This window comes from Pinus tabuliformis, chromosome 1_1 (assembly GCF_031772625.1).
Source record: "Pinus tabuliformis cultivar Carrire ecotype Pingquan chromosome 1_1, CPIR1, whole genome shotgun sequence".
Lineage (NCBI taxonomy): Eukaryota > Viridiplantae > Streptophyta > Pinopsida > Pinales > Pinaceae > Pinus > Pinus tabuliformis.
The window spans coordinates 741056560-741074932 of NC_142297.1; the positions used below are offsets into that span (position 1 = coordinate 741056560).

General features: G+C 36.5%; 1 protein-coding gene across 1 annotated transcript; it reads left to right on the forward strand.

The window, feature by feature from the left end:
* The first annotated feature begins 8269 nt into the window (after positions 1 to 8269).
* Positions 8270 to 15595, forward strand: LOC149216101 (uncharacterized). The gene is made up of 4 exons (XM_089392698.1): positions 8270 to 9059; positions 11707 to 12766; positions 12891 to 13220; positions 13308 to 15595. Exons 1-4 carry the CDS (start codon positions 8464 to 8466, stop codon positions 15483 to 15485), a joined length of 4164 nt encoding a protein of 1387 aa, XP_089248824.1. The 5' UTR covers positions 8270 to 8463; the 3' UTR covers positions 15486 to 15595.
* Positions 15596 to 18373: the final 2778 nt, after the last annotated feature.

An 18373-nucleotide genomic window follows, 5' to 3' on the forward strand; every position in this document is an offset into this window, starting at 1 on the left:
ATATATTTGGGAGTGTTAGATTCTATTGGTTATAAATGTATAGTTCAAGGTGGACTTATGAAGGTGACGAAAGGCATCTTGGTAGTCATGAAGGCTAAAAGGTTTGGGAACCTTTATAAGCTTGAAGGAAGGACAAAAACAAATCATGCACTAGTAGAATCTGACGCTGCAAGTACTCTACTCGTTTATGGCATCAGTGCTTGGGTCATATCAACTAGAAAGGGATGGAGGTATTGTTTGATCATAAGTTACTTCCCAACTTGAAATCTCTGAATTTGAATTTCTGTGAGCATTATATTTATGGAAAACAATCTAGACATAAATTTAAAACAGAAAAACATGTTAGTAAAGGCATCCTTGATTACATCCATCCATATCTTTGGTGACCATCTCCTAAAGAATCTTTTGGAGGATCTTCATATTTTGTAACATTTATAGATGATTACTCTAGAAAGGTGTGGATCTATTTACTGAAAAGAAAAGTTGATGTATTTGATGCTTTTAAGTAGTATAGAGCTTTAGTTGAAAAGATCACTAGCAGGTCAATTCAATGTTTGAGAACTGAAAATGTTACTGAGTTTACTTCAAAGGAATTTGAAAATTATTGCAACGAAGTTGGGATCGAAAGACATAAAACCACAGTTTATACTCCTCAGCAAAATGGTGTTGTTGAACGCATGAATATGACTCTTCTAGAGAGAGAAAGGAGTATGCTCAGTAATGCCAACTTGTAACAAGAATTATGGACAAAAGTAGTTCTTACAACGTCTTATTTGATAAATCGATCACCATCAAATACAATTAACTGTAAGATTCTGGAAGAGGTATGGACATGTCAACCTTGTGATTATTCAAATCTTAAAGTTTTTGGTTTTGATGTGTATGCTCTTATTCTAAAGAATCAATGTTCTAAGTTAGATCCAAAATAAAAGAAGACTAATCGTTGTTGGATATGGTGATGGAGTTAAGGGATATAGGTTGTGGGATCCTATTCCCCACAAAATCATCATTAACAGAGATGTCATATTTGATGAATCATCACTCATAAAATTAGATGTAGATGGTGAAATGAAACAGGCAAAAGTACCACATATTCAACAAGTTCAATTGGAAACTCAATCATCTTCAATGGAGGAGGATCATAAAGATGTTCGTGAAGAAACTCCTACAGAAGCATATGATGACACAAATTTGTCAGGAAACTGAGGAAATAGCACAACAAATTGTACGAAGGTCTAGTACACGGATTAGTTCTTTTCCTAAAAGGTATGATGATTTTGCTACATACATTGCTTTAATTGCTAATGATGGATAACCTAGTTGTTATCAGGAAGCAATGGAAGTATCTGATAGCGATAAATGGAAAGTAGAAATGAAAGAGGAAATGGGTTCCTTACAAAGAAATAAGACATGGGATCTGGTGGAACTTCCTAAGGGCAGGAAGGTTGTTGGTTGCAAGTGGGTTTACATATTGACGAAAGTAGTTGATGATATTGTTTAGAAGTACAAATCAAGATTGGTTGCAAACGAATATTCTCAAAAGGAAGGTATTGATTTTCATGATATTTTTTCACCAGTTGCTAAGCTTATTTCAATTAGAGTTGTGCTAGCATTAGTTGCATTACTTGATCTAGAGTTAGAGCAACCAGATGTTAAAACAACATTCTTACATGGAGATTTGGATGAGGATATATATATGGAACAACCAGAAGGGTTTGTTCGAAATCACAACAAGAGGTTTGTTTGCAAACTCAAGAAGTCATTGTATGGCCTAAAGTAATCTCCCAGGCAATGGTAAAAGAAGTTTGATTCCTTCATGATGAGCTACAATTTTATTAGAAATGAGTATGGTCATTTTGTTTACTTTCAAAATTTGGAAAATGGCATATTCATTATTTTGGTGTTATATGTTGATGATATTCTTGTAGAAAGAAAAAGCATGATTGAGATCAATAGGTTAAAGGCTCAGTTGGCTAGGACTTTCGAAATGAAGGATCTTGGAGCAGCAAAATAAATATTGGGCATGGAGATACACAGAGACAGGAAAAATGGTAAGTTGTGGTTATCACAACAGAAGTATGTGGAGAAAATAATTCTAATATTCGGTATGAATAATGGGAAACCTGTTCAAATCCCTTTAGCTTCCCATTTCAAGCTTTCTTCAGGTTTGTGTCATAGTAATGATGAAGAAAAGGAGTATATGTCTTGTGTACCATATGCTAATGTAGTAGGATGCTTGATGTATGCGATGGTTAGTACAAGACCAGATATTTCACATGTAATTGGTGTTGTCAGTAGATACATGGCGAATCTAGGTAAAGAGCATTGGGCAACAATGAAATGGGTGCTTCGGTATCTTAAAGGCACAAGTAATTACTATATCACCTATAATGGTAGTAGTGATTCAATCTATGGTTATGTTGATTTAGATTTTGCAAGTGACTTAGACAAGAGGAGATCCACTTCTGGATATGTTCTTACTCTTGCAGGTGGAGTTGTTAGGTGGATGTCAAAGCTTCAGAACATAGTTGCTTTATCTGCTACTAAGGTTGAATACATAGTTGTCTCACATGCTTTCAAAGAGGCAATTTGGTTAAAAGTTTTGCTAGGTGAGTTTGGAAGGATGCAGGACAAGGCTAAAGTATTTTGTGATAGTCAAAGTGTTATTCATTTAGCAAGGAATCCAATGTATCATAGTAAGAAAAAACATATACTTGTTAAATACCATTTTGTAAGACAAGTTATTAATGAAAGTGAAGTGGTGGCTATGGAAAAAGCCCATACAAAGAAAAATTGTGCAGACATGTTCACAAAACCAACCTTGTGAGAGAAGCTAAAATGGTGCCCAACTTCTCTTGGCTTGCAAGGAAGGTGATAAATAATTTGGGCATGATATATCAAGTAAATTATTGTCAAGGTGGAGATTGTTAGAAGTTGCCAATTATTTCCATATATTCAAGTTGGGATAATAGCTAAGATTGGTTCCTTTGGTTTGTTTTTAATAAGCTAAGTATTTTGGAAAAAACATATAAAAGTGTTTTTTTTTTTAGTGTAAAAAAATTATTATGTAACTGCTTTAAAAGTTGTGGACAAATTTAGAAAAAAACTAGCAGGTTGTTATTTATCCATGTAAGCCTATAGAGGCATATGAAAACATAAAACGAATGGAGAGTGGGTTGAATGGTTGGATAATGTATGCCTGTGAGTTGGTTGTTGTAAATCTCCCTTGAATAATAAGGATACCGATTATCATTGCCCCATGGATGTTTCCCTCACAAGGAGGGTTTTACCACGTAAAACACTGTGTCAATCTTTGTGTTTGATTATTATGCTATCTTGTTTATTTGGCATTGTTTTCTACAATTTCAATTTATTTGTAGAGTATGTTTTCGCTGCTCAAGTCAACAAGTTTTATCATTACTATGCTCACTTTGTGCTTGATAAAGTCCATGGTTAAGAAGGATCTATGCAACATGAGATTGTTGCCTTTCCATCTACACTTGTTGTTGTAGGTTCAGGAGGAAGCATCCCACCAGAGTTTTTGGACTCTTACTCATCATCGAAATCAAGATCTATTATAATTCAAGTAGATGTGTTCGACAAATGATTTCCAACAACATCATATTTGTGTTTTCAAAGCCTTGGATCCGCGAAAAGAAAACAATGTTAATAGCAAAGTAGTCAACATATTTGGTAGCAATCGGAGATGAAATGGCTCGGGATGTGGTGCTGAAGCCATACTATGGGAGACGGGGCAGAGGATGTCTACACGCGCTTGAGTAAATGGAGCATTTTTCAGGCAACCCATGAAAACACGAGTTAATGTGGAAGAAACCATGATTAACAGCTGATATTCTTGGTGCCAAACGAAATTCAAAAGGAAAATGGTAGTTAATTGGATTCAATTCAATTCATTGAAGATATGTGAATATATTTTTAGGAATGGCAGGAGGTAGCGATAAACTTTTAAGTGTGGAGGGTGGTAAGAGGAAACGTGTTTAAGCTATGCGACACTCTCATACAACCCTTGACTGGTACAATGGTAGCTTGTAATGAATAAGCTTTGAAGAGATTGTATCAAAGAATTTCATACTTCGTGGAAAATAGTGCAATTTTCTAACAAATTATCCAACAGAACATAGTACAAGAATAGAGTTAATCCAAAAATGAAAAGTCTTAAGACATAAAAATGCAAAAGATTAAAGAGTGGATAACATGAGTATAATTGGCATATGCTGAGTGGTGTATGTTAGAGAATTTTAAAATACAAATGTTAAAGCAATCGAGGCAAATATTAATTACTATGGTAGTAAATTAATGATTTGTTTATTTTTTCTATTATTATTTTTATTTAATAAACAATTAACTAATTATATAAAAATTAATACTTACTAATAAAATAATATTTTTATATATAATTAATATTTATTAATAAAATAAGGCTAGTTTAATTTATAGATAAAACATTTGACAAAAATTTGAGTTTAAATTGTTTAATCTGTATAATAGTGACCCAATAAATTTTCCACAATCGCGAATCTATTTATACACTCAAAAATATATTTTAAACAAAAAAATATTATTTTTTACACTGTAAAGAAAATCTATTTATCTCTAAATTAAACTCTGTTGTAAAATAATACGCTCAAGAAAATTGCCGTGACCTATCAGCGCCGTCACCACTAAACATGAATCTCTCTACAAATGAGGGATGGGGTATTAAATTCCAAACATGGTCCATGGTGTTGCCTGGGGTGGTCCCTCTTCATGTGTTGGTCGGTTTGAAAAGAATGAAAGAAAAGGAAAACATGAATCTCTCTACAAATGAGGGATGGGGTATTAAATTCCAAACATGGTCCATGGTGTTGCCTGGGGCAATTCCTATTTCCAACCCTATTGAAATATAAATGCGTTCTGACATGCGAGGGGAATAGGAGTTCCCTTGCATTTATATTTCCCTCAAAGTTGACTTTGGCATGTTAGCAGCGAGGCAACTCCTATTCCCCTAGCATGTCAGACACATTTATATTTCAATAGGGTTGGAAATAGGAATTGCCGTTGCCTGGGGTGGTCACTCTTCCCGTGTTGGTCGGTTTGAAAAGAATGAAAGGATGGGGTATTAAATTCCAAACATGGTCCATGGTGTTCCCTGGGGTGGTCCCTCTTCACGTGTTGGTCGGTTTGAAAAGAAGGAAAGAAAAGGAAACTGCAAAAACACATGAAATGTATAATGATAAACTTTTTCAATTTAAGAAAATAACTTTTTTCATTTAAACAAATTTTCCATTGATTTAAATCGTATCACTTCGTAAATTTAAATTTTCCATTGATTTGAATTGTATCACTTTGTAAATAAACTTTCTGACAAAAATTTAAAATTAGCCAAATACTTAACATGTTAATTTGGAATTTTACATCACATCATTCACCAAAACATCCGCTGTGCCTTAGAATATCATGTGATATCACCCCTAAATGTCCTCTAGGGCAAGCCCTATTTCCATCTCTATAAACCCATTAATACACCCTCTAAAAACATAGGTACATGGGAAGACTCTGAAATCTATTTACCAGTCAATCCGTGTAAGTAATTTTCAGGCGAACACTTTCTGGTTAATAGTTATGGAGCTGTTCACATTGCTTGCCATTCACATTGTATGCTCCATTCCACAAGTTGGACACGCAATTCAAACCACAGTGTTGCAAGTGGATAAGAATCTTGGATAAATAGATGTCAGAGTCTTCCCATGTACCGATGTCCTTAGAGGGTGTATTAATGGATCTATAGAGGTGGAAATAAGGCTGGCCGTCCTCTAGTGCCCCTACCATATGGACAGAACTAATGGCTTGGGACCCCTCTTTACTTGTTCGATAGAGAATTAATTTTATCATAAATAATCAGTGATCGCAGTCAATCCGTGAATTTGAGTCAATTGAACCTGTATTATTGGCAGTGGTCAATATCATCCCACCATACCTTTAAATATCATATGCGGACTGTATTATTGGCTTTGGACATCTTTTTACTTGGTCGATGGACTTTTATATAAACCTTAATGGTTGAAGCTGTTCAAGCAGTAGTTTAAATAATAATTGTTTTTTAATCATGGTTGAAACATTGTAGTTTGAATTTATTAAATTTATATAATAATATAAATATTTATATATTTAAAAGTATAATTAAAATAATAAAATATTATAATTAAAAAAATTATAAACCCTCTTTTCAGATTACTACAACATCATATTATATTCTATAAATAAAATTTAAAATCTAAAATAATTTTAAAACCCTTTTTTTTCCAAATACGTGTAATTTTGAACCATTCACTTAAATCTTTATCAGTTAAACACAAGTTTTTCGTGTATTATCAACTATCATAATAAAAAGAGTTTTTCATGTATTACCAAGGATTTTAAATTATAACTCAATTGGAAAAAAATTCCCAATAAAATATCAATATTGAGTGATTTTACAAAATATTTAATAAAATATAAATGTTATAATTGATGCTGCCAGTCAACCATATGCCAAATGTGGGAAGCGAATCTTTGAACATCAAGTGGCATAGGATTTATTGGTTGCCATTTTAAATTGCCGGATTTCAATATCTATTACAACAGGATTTAATGCTGCCGTGTACGATACTTAATTTTGCCGTGTTTGAATGGAGTAGGTATTCTGTCTTCACGTGTTGGTCACCCATAAAAATCGGAAGTGTGGAAGTCGACGGATTACGATGGTGTTAAGTGGACCCACTTCTCGGGTTACGTGACAACACACTAAGAATTTACAATTTACAGACACCATTATTACCAATACTCATAAACACTTACAACACAAACAATATTCTTAACGGTGAAATTGGAATGGTAAAATTCAATATTCTCAGCGGTGAAGTTGGAATGGTAAAAATTGGAAGTGCGGATCACATCGTTTACTAAAGATGTCCAAAATATCAGATTCCCCTGGGTAAAAGAAAAAAAATAAACACAAAACCTCTCGGTGTTTTGGTGAGTCGCAGACCACAAAAATGGATATACATGAAGAGTGTTTTTTTATAACATAAAGTTTACCTTTCATTTTTTTTATTTTTTTTTTTAATTTTAAGAAATATGAGATTTTAAAATATATATTTTTCATAGCAAAGTTTTCTTAATTATAGAAAATTAAATGATTTTTTTATATATATTTTTTATAAGATTATATAATATAATAATTTTTTTATCGTATTATTTAAATTATTTTTTAAAATTTAATTTATTTTTAAATATAATTAAATAAATAATTATATAAAATTTAAAATAAATAAAATTAATCTAGATTTATCTTAATTTTTAATTTATTAAAAGTTGAGAAAGATTAAATATCTTTTTGCTCTAAAAACAACTTTGCATATAGATCTAGGGTTAAGATGGATCTAAGCTGGTTTAATTTCTGTCTTTAAATAGGCTACATTCTACATGAATACCATGGGTTTTCAATACCATGTTAATGTAGTGAGCCATTTTTATTTTATTTTATTTTTATTTAGTTATTTCTATTTTCTTTTGACGAGTTAAAATATTTATATTACATTACATTAATCTTTTAATTTAATTTAATTTAATTTTTATTTTTATATAATTTAATTTAGTCAAAATATTAAACATTATTATAAATTGTTAATTAACATACTAATTCTAAAATTATAAAATGTTGGTGTGCCTAACAAAACTATAAAATGAAATAGATCACAAATATTAATTATAAAAGCAAATACATAAAATGATAGTCACTAAAATATACTAATTTAGCCTCAAAAATATCAAAGTCATAGTTAGAAATTCTGGTTGAAAATCCCTATGGCTTACAATTTGCTGATTCAATTTAAATAAAAATTCCTCTAACTTATCAAGTTTCTTTATTAAAAATGTAGAAATTCTGTTTAAAAATCCCTATGGCTTACAATTTGCTGATTCAATTTAAATAAAAATTCCTCAACTTATCAAGTTTCTTTATTAAAAATGTAGAAAATAATATTCTAGTTACATTTATTTGAAGCGTTGTACGGGAAATAAAGTCCCAAGCAATCATAAAAATTATCATTATGCAGCGATGCATTTTTTTAAAAATAATTACGCTTTGATTTAAAAACAATTAATTTGGTTGAGCTTGTTTAATGGAGAATATGGAAAAAAATGTAGAAAATAATATCGGAGTTATATTTATTGGAAGCCATGTATCAAAAAAAATCTCAACCAATCATAAAAATTATCATTATTGAAAGTGCCCATTTCACACCATCGCTCAACCCATCAATTGCAGCTTTATAACGCTCTTCCTCGGCTCGCTTGCAGTTTCCGCCGATCAAAATCGACTGTCTTTGCTTCAACATCTCATTTATTATTTCTGTTCAGCAGTCCATAATAATAATTTCATTTGTTATTTCTGTTCGGCAGTCCATACTTATCCAGATTCCCATGGCAATGGCAAACCTAACTACCGCCCCAGGTCACGATGACAATGATTCTGCTGCTTCTTCTTCCTCGGCTTCATCCTTTGCCTCGTCTTCTTGTTCCCGCTTCGACGTCTTCATAAGTCACCGCGGGCCGGATGTAAAAGACACCTTTGCGAGCCATCTCTATAGACGCCTTCTTGATCGTGGATTGAGCGTCTTTTTGGACAGGGAGGAATTGGAGGAGGGACACAATTTTTCTTCTCAAATAGAACAAGCTATCGGCGGTGCCTCAGTCCAAATTGCAATTTTCTCCGAAAGGTATGCGGAATCTAGTTGGTGTCTTAATGAGCTTGTTTTCATGAAAAACGCCAAGGCTACCAGTCCTCAGCGGGTTACCATTCTTCCCATCTTTTTTAAGGTGGATCCTTCTGAGGTCCGATATACAGAGACAAAAGGAAGGTACGCTGAAGCCCTGCAGAAGCTCCAGGACAAGAGAATAACCGACCCTCAAACAGGTGATCAAAAACCACGCTACAGTTCAGACACTATTCAGAATTGGAGAACCACACTTTCATATGTTGCAGATCTGAGCGGTTTCGAACTGAAACAATATAATGGGTGAGGATCTCCCACAATCTCTGGCAATCTGTAATCGTATTGGATTTGTTGGCATGATATAAGGTACATGATGTTTACTTTCTAACTTCTTATTTTACTTCTGATAGAAAGGCATTAATCCCAACTACCCTCTGTTAATGCAGTAGTTACAGCAGATGTTCAAAGTACAAGTTCTAGAAGTCAGTTAGGTATGGTAGAAAATCCATTTCTCCATTAAGGGAGGATGTGAGAATAATGTAGAAAATGAGTTAGTTATGAACAGTTACACAAGATGCAGTTGTGAGTAGTTAGAGTTGGTTACCAAAATTGGTTGTTAGTTTCCTATATAAATGAATATGTAATCGAGCAGAAGATTAATAAAGTTTTGTGAAGTTTATATTTTAATATGGTATCAGAGCTCAGGGTTTGAGCTGGGGCGAGAGGGCAGGTGAGGAAGGCCGAGGTTTGTGCCACCTGCGTGGAGCCCAGCAGAGGAATAGAGCCGTAAAGAAAACAGCAGAGGAGTAGAAGGCGTGAGAGGCTGAGTTTGCTGTTTTATTGAGCAGAGGCTGTGTGAAGCCGAGTTGGTGAGCCGTGAAGGCTGTGTGAGGCGGAACCGTGTTGCTGTTTTTAAGTTGAACCCTGTTTGCAGAGCCGTGAGAAGATACCAGAACTCGTGTTGCTGCGTGTTGCTGTGTGTTGGCCTGTCCAGAACTCGTGCTGTCCAGAATTGTTCCTGTCGAAGAACCGTTGCTGTAGCAGTTAGAACCGTTGCCACACCTCCGTCAAGAGCCAAAAGTTTGCTCCGTTCCGTTGCTGCGTGTGGAACCGGTTTGCAGCGTGAGAGCCGTGAGGATACGTTGAAGCTGTTCGTGAAAGCCGCGTTGAGTTGTCCAGAACCGAGGGCACGAACCGAGGGCATCGTTGTTTGAAAGCACCGTTGTTCGAAAACCTTTGCGTTCGGGTATTTTTTAATTTGTTGTCTCAATTTACAGTTTGACTCTGTAAGTCTGAGCCAGTTACACAATTGCATAACCGTTGCTGTGTGTGTTAAGCTGTTGTGAGTTTTTGTTGGAGATAAACGTGGAGTGCAGAGCCAAGTCTGGAACGGGATCCGGCTCCCTGAGACCTGCGTGAGGCCAGATTCGCTGTGTGTGTACCCGAGTTGGCGTGGTGAACCCCAGTTCCTGAGGGCGTAGTGAGAGGCTGTGTAAAGCCTGCGTGAAGAGCCGTGACGCTGTTGCTTGCTGTGTGTGAGGTGCTGTCCGTCGAGAAGCGTCTTGTGCTGGTGCTGTCGAAGCCCGTTGCAACCATTCCACTCTGCTGCCGTTGCAACCATTCCACTCTGCTGTGGATCGTGAGTGCGTCCAGAACTTTGCTGGCGCGTGTTAGTGGTAAACCTGACGTGAAGTGTGAGTTTTATGCCGTTGTGCGTGGAGGTCTTTGGTCAGTGGAGGTAATTCTTTGCAGAAACTGTTGTGCCGTGGTCATATTCTTTTTCAGTCGGCCAGGTTTTCTTTGTTTTGTTGCACAAATCGTGTAAGTGGGTCTTGTTCAAGAGAGTGCTGTTAGTGAGCACCGAGGAGCTCGGAGGGCCAAGGAGAGCAGAGAGAGGCAGTGGCAGTAGAAAAGGTGTTTTGTTTGAAGTGTGATAAAGCTAACTGAGATGTCTATTTTTTTAGACTTTTTTGACGATGATCCTTTTAATGATCATTTTTTCATGAATCCATTTGGGATTAGCAGTATTTTGGAGTCCATTGACAAAGAGTTTCATGTTGTTGAGGATCACGTTGTTGAAGAAATCACTCATGTTGTTGAGGATCACGTTGTTGAAGAAATCACTCATGTTGTTGAGGATGTTGAAGAAATCACTCATGTTGTTGAGGATCACGCTGTTGAAGAAATCCCTCATGTTGTTGAGGATCACCCTGTTGAAGAAATCACTGAAATTAAAACTTGCCCGGTTGTTCGAAGTTTTATTGGATCTACTTTCAAAGATGACTGCATTTTGGTGGATCCTTCGTTGGTTCCTCATGGAAAGTGGGGAGAACATGAATTAAATTACCTCGTTCGAGATCTTGCATTGCCTCTCAATCCAAAAGAGGTTGTTGACGTTCAGTATGTACGCAAGGAGCAAAGGAATTTCATCAGGAAATCCAAAAAGGTGAAGATGAAACTGCCCCAACAATGGAAAAGGACCAAGCATGGACCTTTTAATAAGAAGACAAAAATGAAATATTTTGTTGTAAGCCTAGCTGAGACTTAGACCAGCAGGCAAGATAAAGTTTGTGGTTTTCTGTTAAGTCGTCATCATTAAGAATATATATAGTTTGTTATATAGTTGGAATTAAGGGGGAGTGATAGAAAGGCATTAATCCCAACTACCCTCTGTTAATGCAGTAGTTACAGCAGATGTTCAAAGTACAAGTTCTAGAAGTCAGTTAGGTATGGTAGAAAATCCATTTCTCCATTAAGGGAGGATGTGAGAATAATGAAGAAATAAGATTAGTTAGTTATAGTTAGTTATTGAACAGAATAGTTGGTTGAACAGAATAGTTAGTTATTGAACAGAATTGAGTTCCTATATAAGTGAAATGTAATTGAGTAAATGATGAATAAAGTTAGTGAGTTTTATATTTTAATAACTTCATCAATGTGTATTATTCAGGGACGAGGGCGAGCTCTTGGATGACGTCCTCAGAAGGGTTTTAAAAACTGTTCCAAAACGACCTTTGTATGTGGCTCAATATCCAACTGGGTTGGACCTAAAATTAGAAGAATTTGAAAAGACAGTGTTGCAGGCGCAGGAGGAGCAGGTGAAACCCAAAGTTGTGGGGATCTTGGGTGTAGGCGGGGTCGGAAAAACGACACTGGCCAAAGCATTCTTCAACCTTAACAGGTCAAAGTACAACGAATCCGCCTTTATTGAAAATGTTAGGGAAATGTCTCTAAATATTTTAAAAAGTAAGCTCATTAAAGGCTTGAAACTTGGAAATATAGAAACTGAGTGTACAGAGGAAGGTATACCAAAGCATCCCTTATCCTGTCACGCTCTCTTAGTTTTAGACGATGTAAATGATACAAATCAACAGGAAGCGCTTTTGACAATTAAGGGTTCTCTTAGCCCTGAAAGCTTGATTTTGCTTACATCGCGTGACAAGCATGTCCTTGAAAGCCATGGAGTGTTAGAGGGATCCCTTTATTATTTAAAGGGATTGAATATCCCGCAATCCAAACAACTCTTCTGTTCCTATGCTTTTAATCAGCCACATCCACTACCAGAATTTGCAGATTTGGTAGATCGGTTTGTTAGTGTGTGTGATGGATTGCCACTATCATTGAAAGTAGTGGGCGCACTAGTTTATGGACGACAATATGATTACTGGGAAGATCAATTGTTTCGACTTCAAAGTAATTTTCCCAAAGAGATAGAGGGCTGTTTTAGAATAAGTTATGACTCACTTGAGGAAAATGATAAGTCAATATTCTTAGATATTGCTTGTTTCTTCATAGGACAAGACAGAGATAAAGCTATCAGGATATGGGGTAATGTTGGGCTTCAAAATCTGCAGGACAAGTGTCTGTTAGATGTGGACACTGAAAATAAAATAAATATGCATGATCATATTAGGGATCTTGGAAGAAAATTTGCCAAGGAAGTCATGCCCCTTCGTATTTGGGGTTCGACAACCAATAGCACTGATGATTTGTTACAGCGATCCTCACATGTAAGTACTTCGACAATCCAAACCTTTTTCTTGGGTTTAATTAAATTTTAAGCTTTAAAATTTCTTGTTTCATGACAAAGTTAGATTAGTTCACTGTAGATTTTTTTTCTTGATCAATGAGCAGGTAATATCTGAGGTCAGCGGAATAAGTATGGTTAGTTCCTCCCTTGATTTCTTCACGGATAAACATCCCGACCTTTCAAATACCCCGACTTCACAAGTATCACGGATCAGGCCTCTATTCAGTAATTTCGATTTTAGTAAGTTGCAACTTGTTGCAACTGAAGAAGATCATTTAGAAGACATATTGAGGGAGCAGAAACCGCATTTGACATGGCTCCGTTGGTATGGATTTTCCCACTCTTCCCTTCCTGACTGGATTCCGATGACGAAGTTAAGAGTTCTGGAAATGCAGGGAAACACTTTGAATAGACTGTGGCCACATCAATCTAAAGTACGAAAATATGTGTGCGTTTATCCTTCTTCATTTAATTTCTCATTTTGTAGGCTACAATCTTATGTTGAAACGTGAACATTGCAGGTGTTGCCTCTCGATCTGAAAGAGTTAAATATCTCGGCTCCCCTCTCAGAGATTCCAAGGTCTATAGGGCAGCTGAAGTACCTCCAAAGGATCGCCATATGGAATCACTCCAAAGCAGTCACCGTCGAAAGGTTGCCCGACGAATTTTGTCATTTGCGCTCTTTGAAATACTTAATTTTCAAAGGGTTCTCAAAATTGGTGTCGCTACCTGTTTCATTTGGAGAGCTAAATAACTTACAGCTCATGGATTTGGAAGGTGCTTCCTCTTTGCTCACTCTTCCCAATTCATTTGGCAATTTAAGTCGCCTGAAACATCTTTCATTGAGGGGTTGCGAGAATTTGACCATCGACAATGGAACTCTTGGAGATATTAAAATGCTGGAACACTTGGATCTTTCATCCTGCAGTCAGTTGGTCGATTTGCCACCCCAAGTCGCACATCAACGGTCCTTGCAACAGTTATATTTGCAGGAAACAAAGTTAAAAGAATTCCCTAGCGTTATTGGAGACCTCTGCAATTTGGAAGTTCTAAAATTAGGTAGCGATTTGTTGGAAGCGCTTCCACTTTGGCTCGGTGACCTCAAGAGCTTGAAGATCTTCTCACTCTCTTCTTCGCCGCAATTGAAATCCTTGCCCGATTCCATTGAACTGTTGACTCAGTTGACACATTTGGATATAAAAAATTGTGGGATAGAATATCTACCAGAACACCTTCTCAAGATGAACAATCTAGAATCTCTAGTGGTATCAGATTGTCCGTTGCGCGAACTTCCATTTAAAAGGGTTGGAGGAGACATAGAAAGGCACTTATCATTACAAGGGGAAAGAACAATGAATAAATTGAATTCCTCCAATGGCATGTGCATGTTTTGGCTCAAGAAATTAGAGCTGTCAGGGACAGAAATAAGGGAGGTATTTTTTGAAGAGGGAGTTTGCCCCAACCTTCAACAACTGTCCTTGAGGGGGTGTCATGAATTGAGGCAACTAGGATGGATTTGTGGCCTGTCAAAACCTCCAGATCTCGACATCAGCAGCTGTGTGAATGTTGAGGACCTCCCCGGTTTTGAAACGTTGGTATCTTTGGAGACTTTGGATGTTCGGAGATGTGAGAAGCTCGAGAGAATACAAGGGTTGGGCCAGCTTACAAGACTGAGAAATCTATTTGTTGAGCAATGCCATGAGATACGAGAGCTACCAGGTGTGGAATATTTGACCTCTTTGGCGGTGTTGAGAGCTAGAGGATGTAAGAAGCTCGAGGGCATACCAGGGTTGGGGCAGCTCACAAAGCTTGGAAAATTAGATATTCGGGAATGTCATGCGATACAAGAGCTGCCAGGGGTGGAATGTTTGACTTCTTTGGAATCGTTGAGTGTTAATGGATGTGAGAAGCTCAGGAGCATACCAGGGTTGGGGCAGTTCACAAAGCTTAAAAGATTAGATGTTAGGGAATGCCGTGAGATACAAGAGCTGCCAGGGGTGGAATGTTTGACTTCTTTGGAATGGTTGAGTGTTAATGGATGTGAGAAGCTCAGGAGCATACCAGGTTTGGGGCAGTTCACAAAGCTTAAAAAATTAGATGTTGGGCAATGCCGTGAGATACAAGAGCTGCCAGGGGTGGAATGTTTGACTTCTTTGGAAAGGTTGAGTGTTAATGGATGTGAGAAGCTAAGGAGCATACCAGGGTTGGGGCAGTTCACAAAGCTTAAAATATTAGATGTTAGGCAATGCCGTGAGATACAAGAGCTGCCAGGGGTGGAATGTTTGACTTCTTTGGAGTGGTTGAGTGTTGGTGGATGTGAGAAGCTAAGGAGCATACCAGGGTTGGGGCAGTTCACAAAGCTTACACATCTGAATGTTAGTGGATGTCGTGAGATACAAGAGCTGCCAGGGGTGGAATGTTTGACTTCTTTGGAATGGTTGAGTGTTAATGGATGTGAGAAGCTGAGGAGCATACCCTGCTTGGGGCAACTGACAAAGCTTAAAACATTAAAAGTTCAGCAATGCCGTGAGATCCGGGAGCTGCCCGGCGTGGAACATTTAATGTCGTTAGAGCTTCTTGATGTTCGTGGATGTCCCAAACTGCTATTGGGTGGGAGTGTGCTTGAGCAGTTGCGGCAACAATTGAACGAAGGCCTAAAATATGAAAAACAAAGAAGAAAAAGGTGGGGTTGCTTGTAATTTCTGTATTGATCATAAATTTGGTCAAACTCAGTGTTTGACTACAGTAGCGCATCTTAGCAGTGTGGATTTCCTTCCTCCACGATGTTACATTAAGGAACCACTTTCATGCAGGGTGTAAATACAAAAATGATTTAGATTGTAGTTATGTTATTCATTAAAAGTGATGACACTTCACGCTTCTCAAATACACGAAATATATAATTAGTTAAAATTAAATTAATGTTATGTTAAATATTATTACATCGATAGCTATAAGAAAAATTATCAAATTTTTAATTAATATAAAAATATTTTTTTAACGATTTTAATTAATTCTTAATTCATATAAAAAGTTTTGGATTGACTAAAGTTGAATTGAATTAATTAACCTGTCGCATATTTGTTATGAAATTATTTCATAATAAATTTTTGTTAGGTTATAAAATGATGGATTATTTTAACCTATTGTATTGGTTAGGAATATGATTTTGATAATAATTTGTTTCAAGTATGTTACGAAATGAGTGGTTATTTTAGTATATTGATAATTTGTATTTATGGATCACTTTATAGGCCCATGTTTCACTATTTCAATTCCCACTTTGACAAGTTTTCACGTAGATAAGCAGGCAAGAAATAAGAGTTGCAGCAGTAGTATAAAGAGATTTTGATTTACGTGTTAGCGGAGTAAATTTTTTTATTCTATTTAGTATAAATTTATTTTGAGTGATTTAATGTAGAATTTTTTATTTTTCTAAAAGCAACTTAACATAAATATGATTTTTTTTAGTTTATTATTTGTTAATTTAGTTAATGTAGTGGTTTTTTGGTAAATCAATGTGTTGTATTATGAAGGAAAATTAAGGTTATCTGATTTTGCTAGATTGTTCTTTGAGGATTTTAATTCTCTTCAAAATAATACTCTTATTATTATTAGTTTTGGATTTCTCTAAAAGACACTAGTTATAAAAGTTTTCACTCACAACAATACACCATAGCCAACACATATACAACCAACAACTAAGTACATCATGATAGTCAAAAGCCCTACTAACTGGGCCAAAAAAACAAAAGACGTCAAACTGTAAAGCCATCTGGATGGAACACTGACCAACAAACCTTTGACCTTTTCAGCGTTCCTACCATCACGGCCCACGTGTTTATGCAAACCACTGCTTTGAATTCTCAAAGAAGTGTCTTGAATTTCCTTCCTAAAGTACACGTTAGTACCCTCACGCTCAAACTCGGTGGATCTGTCGGATCCCCGCTATCAAAACCATAAGCAATATGCCCCTCCACATGACCCAGGTGGGAGCCAGTGTTGTCCAAGTAGAAGCATTGATTTTTAAGCATCCTTTTCTTCCCGGGTGGCGAATGTAGAAATTAATGTGGAGATATGAAATTGCGTATGAAATTTAACTAAAACACAAGACTCAAATCTACTCTACTCATCTGCGGAATTCAATTCACAATTGAGAGCACAACTCATAAACATGAAATAAGAAATAATACGCATGCACATGAAAACACATTGATATCTAATGGGAAAGCAACTGCTAAAAACCCCTTCAACTTTGTGTTCATTAATCAAGTGAGTAAGAGAATATATTACAATTGTCAGCTCAATGCCAAAGCTCAACCTACAAAAGCAATTATATTCTCTCCTACTGAATGATTGATCTGGCTAGTACTTAACCAATTCAGCACACCACACCCCTATTTCCTTGTGTTGTTCTTTGAGGAATTGCCCCCTATTAATTAGGGAATTCCTCTAATTGATTGCACAATTCCCAAGGATGGTCCACTTGACCTCATGCAACACCTGTACACTCAGCTAGTTTACATCTGTCGATTAACAGCCTTGGAAACTCCACCACAACTGGGAAACTCGTATTCTTTGCATGCATGAGCTAATTATTAGTTGATTGATCAGCTAACTACATGATCTTTGAGTTAGACTGATGTCTTACTAAACTCACCACCAACTAGTTCAATTAATAGTTAGAACTAGTTTAACTTATCACAACTAAAATTAACTCAACCTATGCTGCTAAAATCTAGGAACTGAACTTCATGCTCCTAACTCGAATTAACTAAGCTAACTGAGTGATAACAACCATGTCACCTCAGTTAACTCATCCTGCCTGTTTGTTGATGTGAATTTCAAATTTCCTCAATTCAACTAAGGAAAAATCAAATTAAGAAATTCTTGTTGCATTTTTCAACACTCCCTCTCAACAAGAAAGGGATTATCAACCAACCCTATCATGCATCTATGAAATGTACTGCATGCAACACCTCTTACTGTTTCTATTGCTACTGCAACATCTGCAACTGTCCACTGGAAAAATTGTGTTGTTGATTTTGCCATTGAGCCTCCTGCTATGTTGTCAACACTTTGTGCTCTTCAATATCTAACTGAAATTGATCCTCCTGCTACTGAATAATGTGGGCTCCTGTAATATGGGTAATGATCCATGAGGAGACCACCTCAATAAACCTTGCCCAAATTTCTACACTCTCGGGACTAGGGCCTCACATCGCCGCACTTCACACCTAGAGGTATGGCTGCATTTGCTCCCTCTACCCACTTAGCTTGAACTCTGCCCCTACTGTAGGTTTCTGCTTGAGTGGATGTCTCAACTCTACCTCTTGTCTGCTTCTCCATAACTTCCTGAGACTCCTTCCGAGGCTTCCTTTTGAGAGGTAAATCATGCTCCTTCTCAACCACCATGTCTCTAACCCTTGCCTTGCTCCTCAAACATTTGCATACATCTTCTACCTCAAGTGCATATAGGTTCTTGACTTGAGCACCGATCTGCTTCACCTACCCCATGACTATGTGTCTAAGAAATACTTTCCCTTTGCTGAAGATCACATCGTTACCACGTCTTCCAACACTGCTA

Bases quoted from the DNA above. Each gene is read 5' to 3' on its own strand.
- LOC149216101 (XM_089392698.1), top strand. From the start codon at position 8,464: ATGGCAATGGCAAACCTAACTACCGCCCCAGGTCACGATGACAATGAT. The intron at 12,767-12,890 runs GTAAGTACTTCG...ATCAATGAGCAG, and splicing joins TGTTACAGCGATCCTCACAT to GTAATATCTGAGGTCAGCGG. The intron at 13,221-13,307 runs GTACGAAAATAT...TGAACATTGCAG, and splicing joins TGTGGCCACATCAATCTAAA to GTGTTGCCTCTCGATCTGAA.